General features: G+C 37.1%; 5 protein-coding genes across 5 annotated transcripts in view; all 5 read right to left on the bottom strand.

The window, feature by feature from the left end:
* Positions 1-849, bottom strand: part of LOC111465101 (serine carboxypeptidase 24-like) — a 3,629-nt gene extending 2,780 nt beyond the window's left edge. Inside the window, exon 1 of the mRNA XM_023109396.1 lies at positions 530-849. Within this exon, the coding sequence (XP_022965164.1) occupies positions 530-770 (241 nt within the window). The 5' untranslated portion in view covers positions 771-849. The remainder of the gene's footprint in view (positions 1-529) is intronic.
* A 3,029-nt stretch (positions 850-3,878) lies between these two features.
* LOC111465091 (transmembrane 9 superfamily member 10-like) lies at positions 3,879-7,377 on the bottom strand. The gene is made up of 7 exons (XM_023109384.1): positions 7,001-7,377; positions 6,338-6,502; positions 6,124-6,233; positions 5,928-6,036; positions 5,730-5,842; positions 5,474-5,624; positions 3,879-5,388 (listed from the first exon to the last, which is right to left on the bottom strand). Exons 1-7 carry the CDS (start codon positions 7,109-7,111, stop codon positions 4,231-4,233), a joined length of 1,917 nt encoding a protein of 638 aa, XP_022965152.1. The 5' UTR covers positions 7,112-7,377; the 3' UTR covers positions 3,879-4,230.
* Positions 7,378-7,704: 327 nt separating this feature from the next.
* LOC111465107 lies at positions 7,705-9,871 on the bottom strand. The gene is made up of 7 exons (XM_023109408.1): positions 9,565-9,871; positions 9,195-9,236; positions 8,963-9,045; positions 8,785-8,886; positions 8,494-8,708; positions 8,310-8,404; positions 7,705-8,232 (listed from the first exon to the last, which is right to left on the bottom strand). The coding sequence occupies exons 1-7, from the start codon at positions 9,704-9,706 to the stop codon at positions 7,982-7,984; spliced, it is 930 nt and encodes a 309-aa protein (XP_022965176.1). The 5' UTR covers positions 9,707-9,871; the 3' UTR covers positions 7,705-7,981.
* Positions 9,872-10,323: 452 nt separating this feature from the next.
* Positions 10,324-15,037, bottom strand: LOC111497950 (probable WRKY transcription factor 32). Its single transcript, XM_023148971.1, has 6 exons — positions 14,892-15,037; positions 14,463-14,822; positions 14,280-14,329; positions 11,400-12,094; positions 11,128-11,286; positions 10,324-10,895 (listed from the first exon to the last, which is right to left on the bottom strand). Exons 2-6 carry the CDS (start codon positions 14,707-14,709, stop codon positions 10,538-10,540), a joined length of 1,509 nt encoding a protein of 502 aa, XP_023004739.1. The 5' UTR covers positions 14,710-14,822; positions 14,892-15,037; the 3' UTR covers positions 10,324-10,537.
* Positions 15,038-15,817: 780 nt separating this feature from the next.
* The window catches only part of LOC111468243 (eukaryotic translation initiation factor 5A-2-like), a 3,154-nt gene continuing 2,334 nt past the window's right edge, over positions 15,818-16,637 (bottom strand). Inside the window, exons 4-5 of the mRNA XM_023113400.1 lie at positions 16,283-16,357; positions 15,818-16,199 (exon numbers count right to left, since the gene is read on the bottom strand). Of these exons, the coding sequence (XP_022969168.1) occupies positions 16,095-16,199; positions 16,283-16,357 (180 nt within the window). The 3' untranslated portion in view covers positions 15,818-16,094. The remainder of the gene's footprint in view (positions 16,200-16,282; positions 16,358-16,637) is intronic.

Raw genomic sequence — 16,637 nt, 5'->3', positions numbered from 1 at the left:
TTTTTTTTTTTTTTTTTTTTTTTTTTTTTTTTTTTTTTTTTTTTTTTTTTTTTTTTTTTTTTTTTTTTCAGAATATGGCGTACTTTAGCAATATCAAGGCCTTCACTGCTAAAATGCGCATATGGTAGATATGAGCTCCTAAATGCCCTTAACTTAAAGACACATCATAATTCAGAACTGGGTTGGTTTGGTTTCTTGCAGATTCAGATAAGGTAGACAGAGAGAGAGAGAGAGAGAGAGAGAGAGATGCAGAGAGAGAGAGAGAGAGAGAGATGCAGAGAGACCACTCTCTCTTTTTTTAGAACTTTTGAAAACCTTCTCTGACTTTTATAATATATAATATCATATTATAATAATTGATATCTATAATGTATGTAGATCCTATAGCCTGCATTTTAGTTCATTGCTCAAATGGGTTACCCGTGAAGAAATTCAACGACAAAGGTTGTAGATAAGAGGGTGGGTGGGTGTTGAAGTTTTGAAGAACATGGATGGAAACCAAAAGGGTTTGTTTGAATTAGTAACATACCTCCATTGAGCCAAAGAATGAGAGGTTTTTTCTCAGGGAGAGACGTTGCTTCTGTCAACCAATAGAACAGAGATCGGCCGTGTTGTTGGTTGACGGTGACATACCCCGAGTATTGAGAGAATGCGACGGGCGGTTGGCCAGGAAGGGAGGTGATCCGGTCGTGCTCGTGTTCAGGCACGGCCATGGCAGTGGCAATGGCGACGACGACAACAACGACAATTGAGAAGTAGAGGGAGGCCATTGATTTAGAGAGAAAAATGATGAGAAGAGAAGAGAAGAGAAGAGAAGAGAAGAGATTGAAATAAATGGGAGTGGTCCTGTGGGATTGGAGAGGGCCTTTTTATAAGGACAATTGATAGTGGCATTGGCTTGGTGCTTCACCTCTATTCTCTTCACACAACCAATAGTAATGCCCATATTATCAACCATTTCCTATACCTAATTCCTTACCCCAAACACACACATAATTTCACTATTATCAAACCCTAATCAATTTTTTCTCATTTCATTACCTCATCATATCATATGCTTTCCTATACTTTTCAATCCCTTTTCACCTCTCAATATCATACTTTTTAATATTCCAACCAAATAAAATGGACCAGGACCATCTTCTTTTATTTAATCATCTTCCTAGAATTAGGGGCGTACACGGATTCAGCCAACCCGCTTTTGATTTTTAAAGTTGGGTTCATGTTTTTTTTAGTTATATGTAACTAAAATCTCATAAAACTTAAATATTAAATATTTACACGTGACAACACTCACAGTTCTTATATATATATATATATCAAATATTCTTAATTTTCATAATCATTTTAAAAGTAAGTCCGAGTTGAATTGTCAGCTTTATTTTTTTAGTTGGTTGGGTTGACCTGATCCAATATTTAGGTTTTCAAAAATTCAACACAATCCAACTTTAACTCTTATGGTTTGAGATGATGGAGGGTTCGAGCCATTCGAATCATTGAGTCACATGAACATCCCAACTAACATATAATCAAACAATGTCAACTACCCAAACACAAAAGGTGTGGAAAAGAAATAAGAAATTTATGGTTTCGTTTTTTAATTTGCATCGGGTCGTCCTATAGGGTAATATTCAACCCTATCGAGCTAATAGGTCGTATTTTAAATGAAGTAAAAAAGCAAAAAAAGACTTCAAAGAGGAAAGGCTAATTAATTTAATGGGTATATAGATATATAATAAAGTGACCAATTAGATGGAATCTCTTTTTTATTTTTAATATTTAGAAATCCTTGACCATCCTATGTATATATTTGAATCTCATTACATCACGCATTAAATTGAGATCGTTTTCTTCAATTAAAAATTAGTTTAAAAAATTCCAAAAAAATAGATATTTGACTTATTGTGACTTAATTTATATTTTTCTAATAATTGATAATTGACTAAACTTTTAATTTTGTTTCTATTAAGGCTTTCCAGGTTGAATGCTCATGTAACCCAATAAATATAATAGTTTATTAATTATGTGGAACACTAATAATTTCATGCAGATTTAAATATTTGGTGACAAAAGCATTAATAGAATTAATGGGGGTAGGTACATATTAAAAATTTAAAATTTAAGTCTAAACTATGAATATTAAATAAACCTAATCTTAATAACTCAATATTTCCTAAACTTTTAAAAAAATCTAATAATTTCATTTTTAAAGGAATCTATAATATTTTCTTAAAATGTTTAATTTTGTATTTATCTACGAAATTATTTAATAAATGATATGAAAAGGAAAAAGAAACTATATATATATATAAAAAAAAATAAAAGGTAATTAAGAATTTAAAGGTTCTAGATAGATGTGGTTGGAGGAAAAAGAGGAGGCGAAAAGTCAAAGAAAATCATAATGGTTCGAGCCTTGCTCTCGATTATTTTATACAGATCCCACGTGCATGCAAGCGTGCATTTTGCCACCAAAATATATTCTTTTAAATTATAATTACCCTCTTTTTTATTTACAAAAATATTAATAATACCATCACCATTTAATTCCATTATTTCATCTTTTTTTTCCAATTAAAAAACGAGTTTATTTTTTCAAAAAATAAAATTGTTTTTATTAAAAAAGATATAAAAAGTGCAGCGTTGAAATTTAATTATGCCCATTCTAAATAAGTCAAATAATGCATCATTTACATATTTTATTTTATTTTATTTTAATAGAAGAACTTTTATTTCTTTTTCCACTCTCAAAGCTCCCACTATTTACTTATTTATTTTGTTTATTTTTGCCGCTACCTTTTCCAAAGTCAGAGTTCCATAAATGTGCACATGATTTTTTTTATAAAAAAAATACAGTAAAATAAAATTACTGAATTGGCTGTTTTTATTTGTTATTAAATAACTTAAAAGTTGATTTTCTTTTTATTTCCTTTTTAGGCCCCTATTGAGAATGTAACATGTTCCAGTAAACTTTAAGTAGTTGACCACACTCAACCTTTTGATCATATAATTAAGACTTGTCTTATTCGACCTAAAGCCAAGTGACCTTGACTCTTCTAACCCTAAAATGTCGATTTGTCCCGGTACTATTCTAACCCTATCCAATTGTTGTCAATGTAGAGGATGAAAAAAGAGTAAAGGGTTGTCTAGTTCATGTCATTGCCTCGAGTGATGAACAAAATACAGTTTGGCTTGCTCACCAAACACTTCATGTATTGGAGCGGATGAGGCAAGTTCGTTGAAAGACTCGTAAAAATGCATCGAGTGGGAGTATATGGGTAGGACTAGACGTACATAGTGGCAATGTGCACTAGACACAGAGTGTGGAGCTTTCATGCACCAACAAAGGTCGTGGTAGATGACTTGACACCACCTATAACAATATAAATACCGTCATCCCATAAAATATATGCATATCTTAAATGTGACATTCGCTTTATTTTAATGTCATTTCATTTGTAAGTGCCATTGGCATTAACTGTCATATTTGTAGAAGGAATCTGAGGCTGATTTGGAGGTAGTTGACAACAGAACTTCAACTGCCATCATCTGCAACCACTGATTCAATCCAATTCCACAATTTCCCCGCTTTCTCCATTACGTGTCCATCGCCAACTCCCCTTTTTCTCTCACCATCTCCATCGCCCCTTCCTGTCCTAATCCCAAATCTCGCAAACCAATTTCTTCACCAAACATAGACAACCAGAATCCGCAATGGCAGGATCACAGCAAGTGAATACCGCAGAGCAGAGGGAATGAAGGGAATGAAGTGTTCATGAAGAAGAGTATGTTCGAATTTTACAGTCTACAAAGTAATATTTTAGCCTTCCAGTCTCCAACTTGAACATGACTTCCCATTACACTATCATAACAAGGGAGCATATCATAACAAAGAGAACACAGAGTGAACCACATGATTTTTTTTTTCTTCTCCATTACTATCATAACAAGGGAGTATATCGGAACTGTTGCTTACAATTCTCTCCAAGTCTCCTATTGAGCAAGCAGTAAAAGAACATAACAAAGAACCCATGAACAAAAGAGAAGTAATAACTGGAATCTTCAAAACACCCTGTACTAAGAAAGATTGAAAGAAAAAGAAGAAAAGCCGCTTCTAAATCAAAACAATTTCTGGAGATGATGTCGCCTTTCCTATCCCAGAGTGACCCTTTTCCTCCTTTGCTACTACAGCAACAAAAACTTGTGTAAGTATTTAACATTTCTCCCAAGAAATCAATCAATTTTCACTGACGAGTAGATGAGTCGTGTGAACCAGAAACATGCGTAGAATCCAATTGTGCCAGTCAGCACAAAGAAGGAATATGAACCAATTAGCATATACCCAAAGTACAACATCCCAGACACTGGCTTTGTTATCTCGAGCTTTGTGAAGAAATAAAAAGCAGCATAGAGGAAGAGGTAGAGTGCAGACGACCCTGAAGTCAGGTATGACCTCCACCACCAATGGTAATCCTCACTACACAGTTGGAAGTAGCAGAGCACAACCGTTATCTCAGCGCAGGTGACTATCAGAATGAGGAAGACAATGAAGAGGAAACCAAATATGTAGTAAAATTGGTGCAACCATATGGAGGTGAGGATGAAAAACAGCTCAATAAAGACTGCCCCAAAAGGAAGTATCCCTCCAATGAGAATGGAGAACGTCGGGTTCATGTACCAAGCTTGTTCCGGGATCTGTCTTGGGATCTTGTTGGTTTTCACAGGGTCTTCAATTGCTGGCTTCTTAAACCCAACATAACCACCCACAAAAACGAGAGGAACTGAGATACAGAACCATAAAAATACCAGAGCAAACATGGTTCCAAACGGCACTGCCCCAGAGGATTTCTCCCCCCAGATTAAAGCATTCAAAACAAAGAAAATGGAGAAAATTGTGGCTGGAAACATGATAGCCGTTTTCAGTGAAATTTTCTTCCACTCTGTTCCCTTAAACATCCTATATAGACGAGCAGATGTGTAGCCAGCAAAAAGGCCCATAAAGACCCAGAGTAGGAGCATGGCAGTCATTAAACCCCCTCTGTTTGAAGGGGAGAGGAAACCAAGAGCAGCAAATATTATGGTGACAAGACTCATTCCAAAAAACTGAACACCCGTACCGACGTACACGCAAAGTAAATCAGATTTTAAAGGAGGCCTGAAAACATCACCATGAACCAGTTTCCAACCCGTTTCTTCTTGTGCTTCTTCTTGGGTCTCCAATTGGTTATATTTAGAAATATCACGGTAGAGTGTTCTCAACATAATCATGGCCACCATACCCGAGAGGAAAAGGACAATCATCAAAGAATTAACTATTGAAAACCAGTGAATCTGATCATCAGCCATCAGAAGATAGGTATCCCACCTTGATGCCCATTTCACATCACTTTCCTAAAACACAGAAGTAGCATGTATTAGAGGTATGACAATAAAGATGACAAAAATTTCTCTGTATGGAAGGTATATTGCAACTGACCAGATACTCCACATCATAAGTAAAGATGATTTCATTCTTCTCCTCAACTTCTTGAGGAGTCTCAGAGTTGGTAACAAGGCGTTTTGCATGTGGGTCACAGGTTGTCAAACGGGTAGTCTCAGTCCAAGAACCTTCATACGCATGCTTCACACTAAATCATAAAATATTTCAACCAAATTATATAACTGAGCAATTTCAATCTTAAGAGTGGAGGACTAGAAAAATGCTACTAAGGCAAGCAAAGCAGTACAGGAACCTGAATGGTTTGACCTCAAATCCCACTATCCTTGATAACTCAGTTTCAGGATCCTTATGAATCTTGACCGTAAAGGTCAAGTGGTTATAGATAAAATGCTTTTCCTCTTTGTTCTGCAGAAATAAAACATATAAATTAATTTATGTATCTAGATTCCACGCATCAAATTATTCACATTCTAAACATATCAACATATACCCCAGCATACTGTCCTCTGAGACCAACATGAAAACCATGTTGGTATACAAATGAAGATTCTTGATCATTCCTTTGTATGGGAAAAACAAGAGGAAGGTTGTCCAGAATCCTGCATTTAAGATGAGAGCAGTTACCAAAACAATCCATAAATTAACATCAAAATCAAGATGTCTAGTCCTTGAAAAGGATGCCTTACATGTTCACCCGATACTCATCATCAATCTTTTCCTTGAAGTCCTTAGCCATTTTAGCATCAAGAACTTTGCGACACAGAATAGTACACATCTCTGGTTCCCTCATTTTAAACTATGAAAAACAAATAATCATTGAGCGAATCAAATAACAAAAAAATGAAAAAAGAGGACGGAGGAGGTTGCTGAAAGCATTCTTGTCTAAAACCTACAGTATACCTCGAAGGGCGAGTTTTCTATTCGATCACCACGAAGAACCTCACCAAGATTCTCAGCGCTGTCAAATATTTGCTTTGGAGTACAATAAGGGAGGGAATAATAAGAGTACGGAAGCTGAGTTTTAATGGAAGTCAATTTGTTTACTTTTACCCTCAGAGGATCTCCCTGCACCAATAAGGCAAGAAAAAAAACACTTAAGCTGCATTTCAACAGAAAACCATGGAAATGCTAGGAATTCACATATCCGTACAAGGAACGGAGATTCAGCGCAATACTGAAATGGAAACACACATTTAATGCTCTCTATAATTTGATAATTTCGAACTCGTTTGTTAGTCCCTGAAACATCATTTCCAGTTCGAAAGATCAAGCAGATTCGGTTAATACCAACCCCATTAAATTCCCAAATCCGAAATCTTCAGACACAAAAAAATTCAACAACCGACACGCATTACCATGGGAGAAATCAAATACGCAAAGTAAGAAACCAAAAGGTAGTGAAATTCCCAATTTATCAACCACCCTGACATCAAGAAAAGCATCAACGCCCAATAATCACACACAAACGCAAGATCTGAAAACCCAAGAACGAAAATCGATAGCGAACACGAAGAACAAGAAAAGAAACAAAATCAATCGAAATCAGATGCAAACTCAACAAACCTTATGAAAGTCCTGGGGAGCGACACCAGGGAGATAGAAACAGGAAGCACGAAAAGAAAGGAACAGACATGCGGAGATCCAAAGAAGCAACACAAGAGGCCCTCTCGCCATGGCTTGAACAAGGGATCTAAACCGAACCCAGATCCAAAACCTGCTTCAAAAATCCTTCCCCTCTTTCAGAGAGTGTCAATCGCTAGATTTCGCTCCTCTCTTCGTTACGGCGAGAAGAATTAGAAGAAGAAGAATTACCGTTCCTCGCCGATGCCGAGTGAGTTATAGAAGACGGTGCTCCCATTGGCCACTGAGAACCGTTGGATATTATTTTGTGGCCACGATGTGCGGCCTAGATCGCAACACCAACAAATGGGTTCTGATTCATTTTCTGTTAGGCGCACATTCACTCAAATTTTCTAAATTATTTCCAACATCAACAAATTATTTCCAACATCACCAGCTTATTTTAAAAAGCTTCTTTTTAGTTCATTTAATCTTTTTGTAACTTTCAAGTCCACTAATAAATATTTAATCATCTAATCTATTAACATATATTGTTCGCTTTGATCCGTTACGTAGCGTCATCAATCTCACAATTCTAAAATGAATCTGTCTCTCCATGCGAAAAAAGAAATGAAATTCCCCATGTCCAGTAACCTTATTACTGTGAAACTTGTGCTAAGCTAATTGTTCTTATGAATAGATACTGGTTGACAAAGAGTCCCAACTGTCTTTCCATCAGATTCAGCAGAGAGAAAATCAAGAATGTGATTTCTTGAAACAACTTCTTGTCTCTCAGAAGCAAACTAATACCAATGACCATTTTGGAAGTAATTCAAGTGGTCATTTGACGGTTATCATACAGTGTAAAACAGTAGAGAAAACTTGCTGCTATAAACATGAACGTCTACATCAACAAACACATCATTTGGAGCTTAAACAGAGAACAATGGAGAATTCTGAGTTATAACGAATGGTGATTTAGTGTCACTCGTGAGTAGTTGTTGTTTCGAGCATTCTGACGGTACGAGGAAGCATGAATTCGGAAAACAAAGGGTAGTGAGACGACGGGTAAAATCCGTCGATATTATCGTTTACCACTTCGCACACGACAGGGATCAAAGATCTACCTCTGAAAAGAATCCAATCTACATGTAGATCTTGGGTCTGGCGATCCCAGCAAAGGCAGAGTGCTCTTAGAATCAACTTGAAAAATTCAAAAGCTCCCTGTTTGTCACCTGAAAAAAGATTCTCAAGGAGTCGAGCAAAGGTCGAACAAGTTCCATAGCAAGTTTGTCTTAGCTAAATTGCATACCTTTGAAGCCATGATATGTTCGAATAAGAGAAACATTCTTCCTCGCCCGAGCAATCGCCCATGTATCTCTCATGTCCCCAACTGCACCTTTTTCTCTGCCACCATGGAAGACAAGATCTGTTAAGATAAATGAACTATGCGAGCTAATAAGGCTGATTAAGACACAAAAAGTTGTTTCAGTTACCTGGATCTCCCAAGAAGAAAACGACCAGTAGTTGATTCCTTTTCTGTGTTGAAACCTCCACAGTATATAACTGGCAAGCTAGGAGGTAAGGATGCAATGTGCTGCCATGTAAGTAAAGCGCTTCGTCTACGAGCACGAGGGTTGAGCTCATCCATGCTCGTATTGACTATCTGAAATGAGAACCCAGGAGGCTCGATTCCTTTCAGTTCGAATGTGTGGGCAGTCTGTCAAGTTAACAAATAACACAAAGTCTAATGGATACGTTAAAATATAATGAAATCTCAAGGATATCGCCCACGTTGCAATATGCGGAATGATCGAACCCCACGACATGCTTCCCGGGACAGAAGGTGATTCTGATAACCAAAATGTGCCACCTTCTAACAGCTCAACCTTTTTAATCATAGAAACAAACAGTGAAGCATAAAAAACCACACTAGATTATCAGACTTGAACCAAAATTCAATACCTTCTCCTTGTCGTAGAAGATTGTGCAGTGTTCATCTGATATGTCTCTGGATCCTTTTCTTGAAACTCCGAATTGGCCATAGCCTGAAAGAAAATTAATACTTCTAAGTTATAAGAACTTGCTTTATGATCTTCCCCTCAAAGATGTTAAAAGTTTCAGCTCCACATTCGTAGAGAACATACAAAAAGAACTTCTAACCCAATATGAACTGAACAATAACAAGCTAACATACCAGGCAAGCCCTGCTGAAGAAAGTCCAACTGAGATTTCACACCTGAACCCAATAGAGAAATGAAGGAATCAGAGAAGCAAATGGTAGCAGTTCATTAATTTCTTCCTAGATCATTGAAGTTCGTCCACAAAAAAAAAGTTCCACCAAAATGGCCACACTACTCCATTGAAGCTTCCTAACAAAACAACCCAAAACTCGAATGAAATCATAAAGCACCAAAAACCCACCAAGAAAACTCGATTCAAACAAGACCCAGATCAATTATTGCAACAAAATCACACCAATGATCAAGATCCACAAAGCATTCACAGGATCAAATATGAAATCCCATAAAGTAAAGTAGCAGAGGAGTAAAGGAAAAGGCAGCTACCTTGCTGAGTGCAGAGAATCGCTGGAGAGTAGCTAGTGATGACACTGATACACAAGTCCCTCCTCTTCTCCCACGAATTTGAGCTCTCTGGTGGTTGATCATCATGGAGATTGAATGTCATTACAGTCAAAGTAACACTCATTTTTTTCTTCCAGAATTCGAAAATCCCGACTTTTTGTTGATTACTGATTTTAAAAACCAAAAAGGATCAGCAGAAGCTAGAACTTATCGGTACATTCGATCCTTCCGGTACGGGTAAAGAATCAAAAGTAGATGAGATTAGAGAGGGAGAGGGAAAGAAATCCTAATCTAATTTGGTCATGTCCGAAGGGAGGGCAGGGCACTGGGGTTTGACGACGCACGTGAGTGCCCACAACTCGATGCCTGGATCACGTGACTAATCTTGAAAGGCCAAGGTGACTATTTTCTTTCTTCTTTTTTCTTCTTGTTTTGAGATCGATCTACCAACAATAAAGTGATTATATTATATCGTTACCTATCTTAAAAAAATATTTAAATTCTTAACCAAATTTCGAAAACTATTTATTCAATAGTTTTTGAAAACGACCCACGAACAAATGATTATCATTCGAGATACTTAATATGGTACCATTCACAATTGATTTCGACCCTTAATCTTCTCATAAATCCGAAACATTACAGTCTCTCATTGATAAATTGGAGGGGGGAGAACATGAGAATAGGTGGCTACTAGTCTCTTCAAAATCCAAGGATTTGAGGCTGACCCTATAAGAGAGATGTTAGCAAAAACGGTACAAATCATCTCTTAACCACATCAGGGAGGTGTATAACAACCAAATTTACACAACTGTTACATAAATGACTAAGAGAAAGAGAGGGATGAAAAAAGGAAAAACAAAAGGAAATAGCTCGAAAAATAATCAAATATTTCACATAGAGACAGATACATGTTCATAAAGAGTCTCACAGTTATTCCTTGAAAGGCGTACGTTCAGCAAGGCTTGATTTCAAATCCAATGCTCAAAAGTGTTCGGGCAGATTCCATTGCTTTCTCACCTCCAAGATCCAAGGCCTCACCAGTCAACTCTCCTTCAGCATCCACAGACCATTGTGTTGAAGAAATTTGGCTCTGAACTGCGTCTGTTTTCTTTGGTTGCATATTGCCCATGGAGGCAGGAGCTGCAGCAGCTACAAGAGGTGCACTAGGAGGACCGTGTCGTTTCTTCGGTACTGGCATGTCGTGATCATGAACTCCCTTGTATGTTATAATCACTACGCTTGGATTTTCAACAGCTGATTCGATATGCTTACGGACTGGACACCCAGCAGAGGTACATCGGTAGTAGTTCCTGTAAAGTTTTAAAAAGAAACATCAACAATCAAAATCAGACTTGAAGATATGGGTAATGTCCCGAGGAACTATAAAGCGGCGTGCATAATTATTTTGGCACCAGCAGAATAGTCCAGGACAGTCGGGAATAACCAAAGTTTATATAGTTTAAATCAAAGAACAATCTTGTTTTCCATCAAATAAAGCAAGTTATAATGGCCGTAAAGCATAAATTATGAAAAGGCATGCACCTAGGATGAGGATTTCCTTTCACCATTTTCTGACCATACTTACGCCATCTGTATCCGTCACCTGAGATCCCCACATCACCCGCTGCATGTACCACAAACTTGGGCTTCTTTCCAGGTTTTAAGGGAGTGCCTGAATATCCCCCACTGCTCTTCTTAACTCTGATTACCAGTAAGGAAACAAAAGATTAGCACTAGATCTTGCTCATACATGCTAAACATTACATACAAAAACAGAAACAAAAAAAGTTCAGCAATTCGAGATGCAGACTTACTTTTGTTTTGTTTCGTATTCGTTGTCATTCTCATTCTTGATTTTAGATTCATCATTTCCGTCAGAGTCATTCGAGTACTGTCGTTTTCTTTCAACGACTGAAGCTGTTTCCCGTAACGGTTCTTTTGAAGATATAGGAGGATCTGAATCGTTAATTATTCTTACAGAATGTTCTGTCATGATTTTCTTAACCACAGGTTCAACATAAGGCACAAGCATACTTTCCTTGGGGTTGCTAATCTTCCTAGGAGGATCATGGCTATGTTGGCTCTTGTAAACAACCTCTGTTACAAGGCCTGAGTGATCACAACATTCAATCTTCTTAGCACAGCATCCAGAATATGTACACTTGTAATAGCTACGTGAACCCTTTGGAATCTTCACTTGCTTCTGACCATATTTCCTCCAATTGTAACCATCAGAAGCAGGTGTCCTAACATTGGGAACAGAGAACACAGTTTTACGGTCGGAAGAATTCTTCTGGCTTGGTTCTGGCTTACATTCTTTATGGACCTTCTTAGGTGCCAGTTTATATTCGGATAAACTTGGACTTGCAGAGGATGAGATAGACTGGGTAACTGAAGTTGGTGATTGTTCTGAATCAGGTCCGTTATATACTATTATCTGAAGTTGGCTTTGTTCTTGTACCTGATCTGTCTGGATTGCTTCAACATTGCTGGCAGATGGAGCTTGATGCTTATGAGAGGAGGAAGGAAAAAAAAAAAAAAAAAAAAGGACAGTGAGGGCAGCAATATGCTAAAACATCAAAACATCAATAAGGAACCTAGCTCGTAAGTTATTGTGATGCACTCGATTCTGTAACTCATGAATATCAGAAACTAGAAACCCAAGTTACTAACTCTCAAGTGGTTGCATCACAAACTCTATTGCTCAGAAATTCTCTCAAAACACACTTCCTGACTTAGGGCTTCTTCAAACAACAAGGAGCTGGGTCAACTATTCAAATTTATTTATTCAAGAAATGTATCTTTGAAGAAATTTAAGTTACATCAGACTGTTCCTCACATTTCCAGATACCATGAATCCATCTCTCATAGAGAAAATAACGTCAATGATTAATCATCAAACTTCCATTCAAAAGAACATCTTAAACTACATCTTTATGGGAGACAAATACCAGTCAATAAGCTTAGCAACATGAACATTGCTGTATTAATAATGGGAAAATATGGACTAAAAAATCCAGAAAGTCAAAGTGCTTTAAGGACAGAATGTGAACCATAGTTAAATTAATATAGCGGGAAGACATCAAGAATATGACAAAAGATTGGTCTATGCTTCATGTTTGATCGCAAATGACCAGTATTAACATTTGTAAGCACGAAAGATCTATTTCCCTACCATTTCCTAAATTTCACAAATACAGGTTAGCCAGATCACAAAATATTATGCTTATGAATATGATGCAACATAGACGGCAGGACTAACATGTAATGCATCCACGATCAATGTATTAATTTGAAAACACAACTAATTTTTTTTAAGGAAAGTATTCTCCTCTTGATTAAATATCCTGCAGAGCACAAGCACAAAGGACACTCCAGATATTGCTACTACTTCATCAAAGAGCTTAGCCTTTAAAAGAACAGGCCACTTTTTGAATTCTTGCAGAGACCAAACCTAGAGAGGCACTTCTTCCCTCCTTGAAGAGAATTTTAGCAATCTCGGCTTATACCTTGGATGCCTCTGACAATGACAATAGATTGCTCATAGACCGGATATAAGGGGAAACACGTGAAGATTGAGTTTTGAAACTCCATCTCGATCAATTTCAATCAGAATCAGATAAATTATATACAATTCAGCAAGAGAAATATCTTCAATAAATTTTCCCTGCCATCAAAATGTTATTTTTTGTTCTACTTTTAATTTTCTTCCACCTTTTCAATGTTCAGGTTCATACACTTTCAGTACATCATTTTGCATTTAAAAAAAAAAAAAAAAGGCAAAACTCTTGCATCCTTGTGGAGTCCAGTGAAAATGCACATCATTTTGCATTAGATATTAACGTAGAGGTAAAAAGTATTGACATGCCACGCTTATATGACATTGACTCTGAACTAGGCCGCTCATTCATCCATGATCCACAACAATGATTCTTCTCTCAAATAATCAAAAGAAAAGGATTGAAACTATGCTAATAGATACAATATGTTTCTTTTTATTCGAAATAACCAATAATCACATTCTGTTTTAATCCACGACATTTCATTAGCAGCATGCTCGCGCATGATTGTCATTATGCCTAGAAATAACATCAGCAATAACTACAAAGATGTAGCTCATATTTCTGCAGAATCATGCCATTGAACCAAGAACAAACACCAACAGCATAACCGAGACTAATACAAAGAAGAATTGAAAATACTTGAAATTTTTATTTGTCCAATAAGATTGGAAAGAAGAAGTAGCTCAAGAAATGAAAAGCCGACATGATGTTTTCCCTTTCACTAGAGGTTGACTTCAACGCATGATTTCACACAAATGTGAGCACAAGAGAACAAAGATTCAATCCTGTTCAAGCACGGATAATTAAGCAGCACACAGAAAGAAAAATTCAGCAGTACTCAAGAATAATTTGTAGATTGCGATTGGTCTTGATGACTGGCTGGAGGCTGGAGCTTAACTTTAGAAGGATCGATTCAACTTCAACAGTGGGGTATACGAAAAGAACCCGAATGATCAGCAAAAAAAAGATCTCATAATTACTTTAGAACTACTTTAATTTACTAGTTGAATTCTCACCAATGGACTTAAGCAAACAATATTAAACAAATAAAACCAATACAAGCAAACAATTGTCAACGAAAAAACAAAGACACGAACTAAAAAAAAAAACGGCAGTGATCGAGCTTCTTACCTTCAATTCAACTCCTTCGAGTGACTCGGCAGCAGAATTGTCAGGCAAGCCTGTAGGATCAACAGCAAAATATCACCCACGGAAAAAAAAAAAAAAAAAAAAAAAAACCACAAACAGCAATTACTTAAGAACTAAATAATCCATCCACCGTGGCAGAATCAATTCCAGTAACAACAAACCTACCATCAGACCGACCGTTCTCCGAGGACTGATTCGCAGAAGGCGGCGCTAGGGTTTGAGAGCAAGACCCCTTCACTGCAGCTTCAGTAACCGACGAACCTGTCCTCAACTCACTCAGTTTATGTTCCTCCAACTCCACCTCTGATTCATTCTCTGAATCTTCCATTTCTTCTTCCTCGTCATCCTGTTGCCCTGCAGAAGCCTTCGAGCTTCCGAGTTGATTAGAATCAAACCCTTCTGGCTCCGCCATGGCCACTTCTAGCTAAAAGAGAGAGAGGGAGAGTAAAGTCACCGATTAATACAGCTTTGTTTTATAATGTCCGAAGCGAAGGCGATTCCAAACTCGAGTATCGGTGTCTGCGTCTGAGTGATATAGAAGAATAGATTAGGTGAGAGAAACATCTTGAGACAGAGAGAGAGAGAGACGCTTACTTTAAAGCCCGAAATTGGCATGGGTGTCTTTGACTGTAGTTGACTCAGGTGGTTTGGGTAACGGACTCCGTCACTTTGTCCGTCACTGCACAGCCGCCCGATCTCGCTCGATGGTCGGATCACCGTTGGATTCTTTCACGGCGGAGGCGGCCTCATGGGACTTCTCTTTGGACTCAATACACTGACTAATTCCACTCTCTAAATATTTAATTGTTTTTCGCAACTGATTTTTGTTATTCCCCAGATTCTGTTCTTCCTTTATTCTTCTATTTAAAAATTGGGGTAAATTAAAATTGTATTGTTTACTTTATAATTGGTATTTATTATTTAATTTAGCTAGACAAAGATTTTGTGCATTAAAATCGGAAAGAATATTTTTAATTATCAATGTCCCCTGTATTATTTTTAAAACCCATAATTAGTTTTAATCTTTAATTTAATAAATAAGTGGCCAATTTGGAGGGAAATTTCCCTCAAAATTCAGCCAACTTTAAAACTATTCATTTTCAATTAGAATTTTAAAATATATTATTTGAGTGCCCTTCAAAAAAATAAGTAGAAAAATCAACATTTTTAACCTTTTTAAAAGTAAATGAACTTGAATCCAGTTCAATTGATTCACCTAATTCATACATACACCTAAAAACAAGAGAGTATACGTTTGAGTCTTCTTGAACAATAATGAGTCAAGAGGAAGTATCACATTGGCTAATTTTAGATTTATAAGCAAACCATTCGTATTCATTGGTAGGAGACATTTCAAGAAAACCAAAGTAAAACCATGAGAGTTTATATAGACAATATCGTATAATTGTGAAGGTCGAACTTGTTTTCCTCGGTTGGATCGTGGAAACAACAGCCACTCATTGCCTAAAATGCCCTTAATAATAACCTTTAATGAAAGAATAAAGGGAAAAGAGACCAGATGAACAGCACAAACGTGAGCTTATCTTCCTATTTCATTACAGGCTGACAACCTGAACAAGCGGATTCCAAGATCTTTGGCAAACTCAAAAAGGGTTCAAATGATACGTTGTCAACAGGCAGTTTTAAAAGTAAATATGTATCCAATCCTTTCGGCATTGTCCAAGGATCAGTAGACATTAAGTAGTGCTGATAATATGGTTTTATTACATGTAACATACTTGATAGAACTTTGGTTTGGGGGATTTTAAGCCATCAGATGTAGCCAAAGCTTTGTGTTTAGCCTTTAGGACCGATGTCCTTGAGAGCACAGATCTGCTCCTCTCCCATTGCAGACATAACCGTTAGAACAAGATCTTTTCCTTCAGCGAACCCATCTTTAAGCTATTGACATGAAAATGAATGAAACAATTTATGACATTGCAGAAAGCTACTTAGTAATGACTTAACTGTATCATCATGTGTACCTGCGTAAGCAGATTATCATCGGTGGGAAGCCTCAGGTCATCCTTAGTGTTTCCATTTTCAGTAAGCAGACTGACCTGCAAAATTATGTATCCATCGGTCAAGACTCGAGATCGTCATGCTACAAGGACTGTAGGATTCCAATTGTGAGATCTCACAACAGTTGAGAGGAAAACAAAGCATTTTTTATAAGGATGTAGAAACTTCTCCCTAGCAAACACGTTTTAAAAACATTGAGGGGAAGTCCGAAAGGAAAAGTCCAAAGAGGATAATAATTGCTAGCGGTGGGCTTAGGCCATTACACATCTAATCTTTTTACTAATCTTTTTATAAACCTGGGGGGGGGGGGGGGGGGGG

The sequence above is a fragment of the Cucurbita maxima genome, unplaced genomic scaffold, assembly GCF_002738345.1.
Source record: "Cucurbita maxima cultivar Rimu unplaced genomic scaffold, Cmax_1.0 Cma_Scf00002, whole genome shotgun sequence".
Taxonomy (NCBI): Eukaryota; Viridiplantae; Streptophyta; class Magnoliopsida; order Cucurbitales; family Cucurbitaceae; genus Cucurbita; species Cucurbita maxima.
The sequence above is the reverse complement of the archived record's forward strand: the minus strand, read 5'-3'. Positions and strand labels throughout refer to the sequence as shown.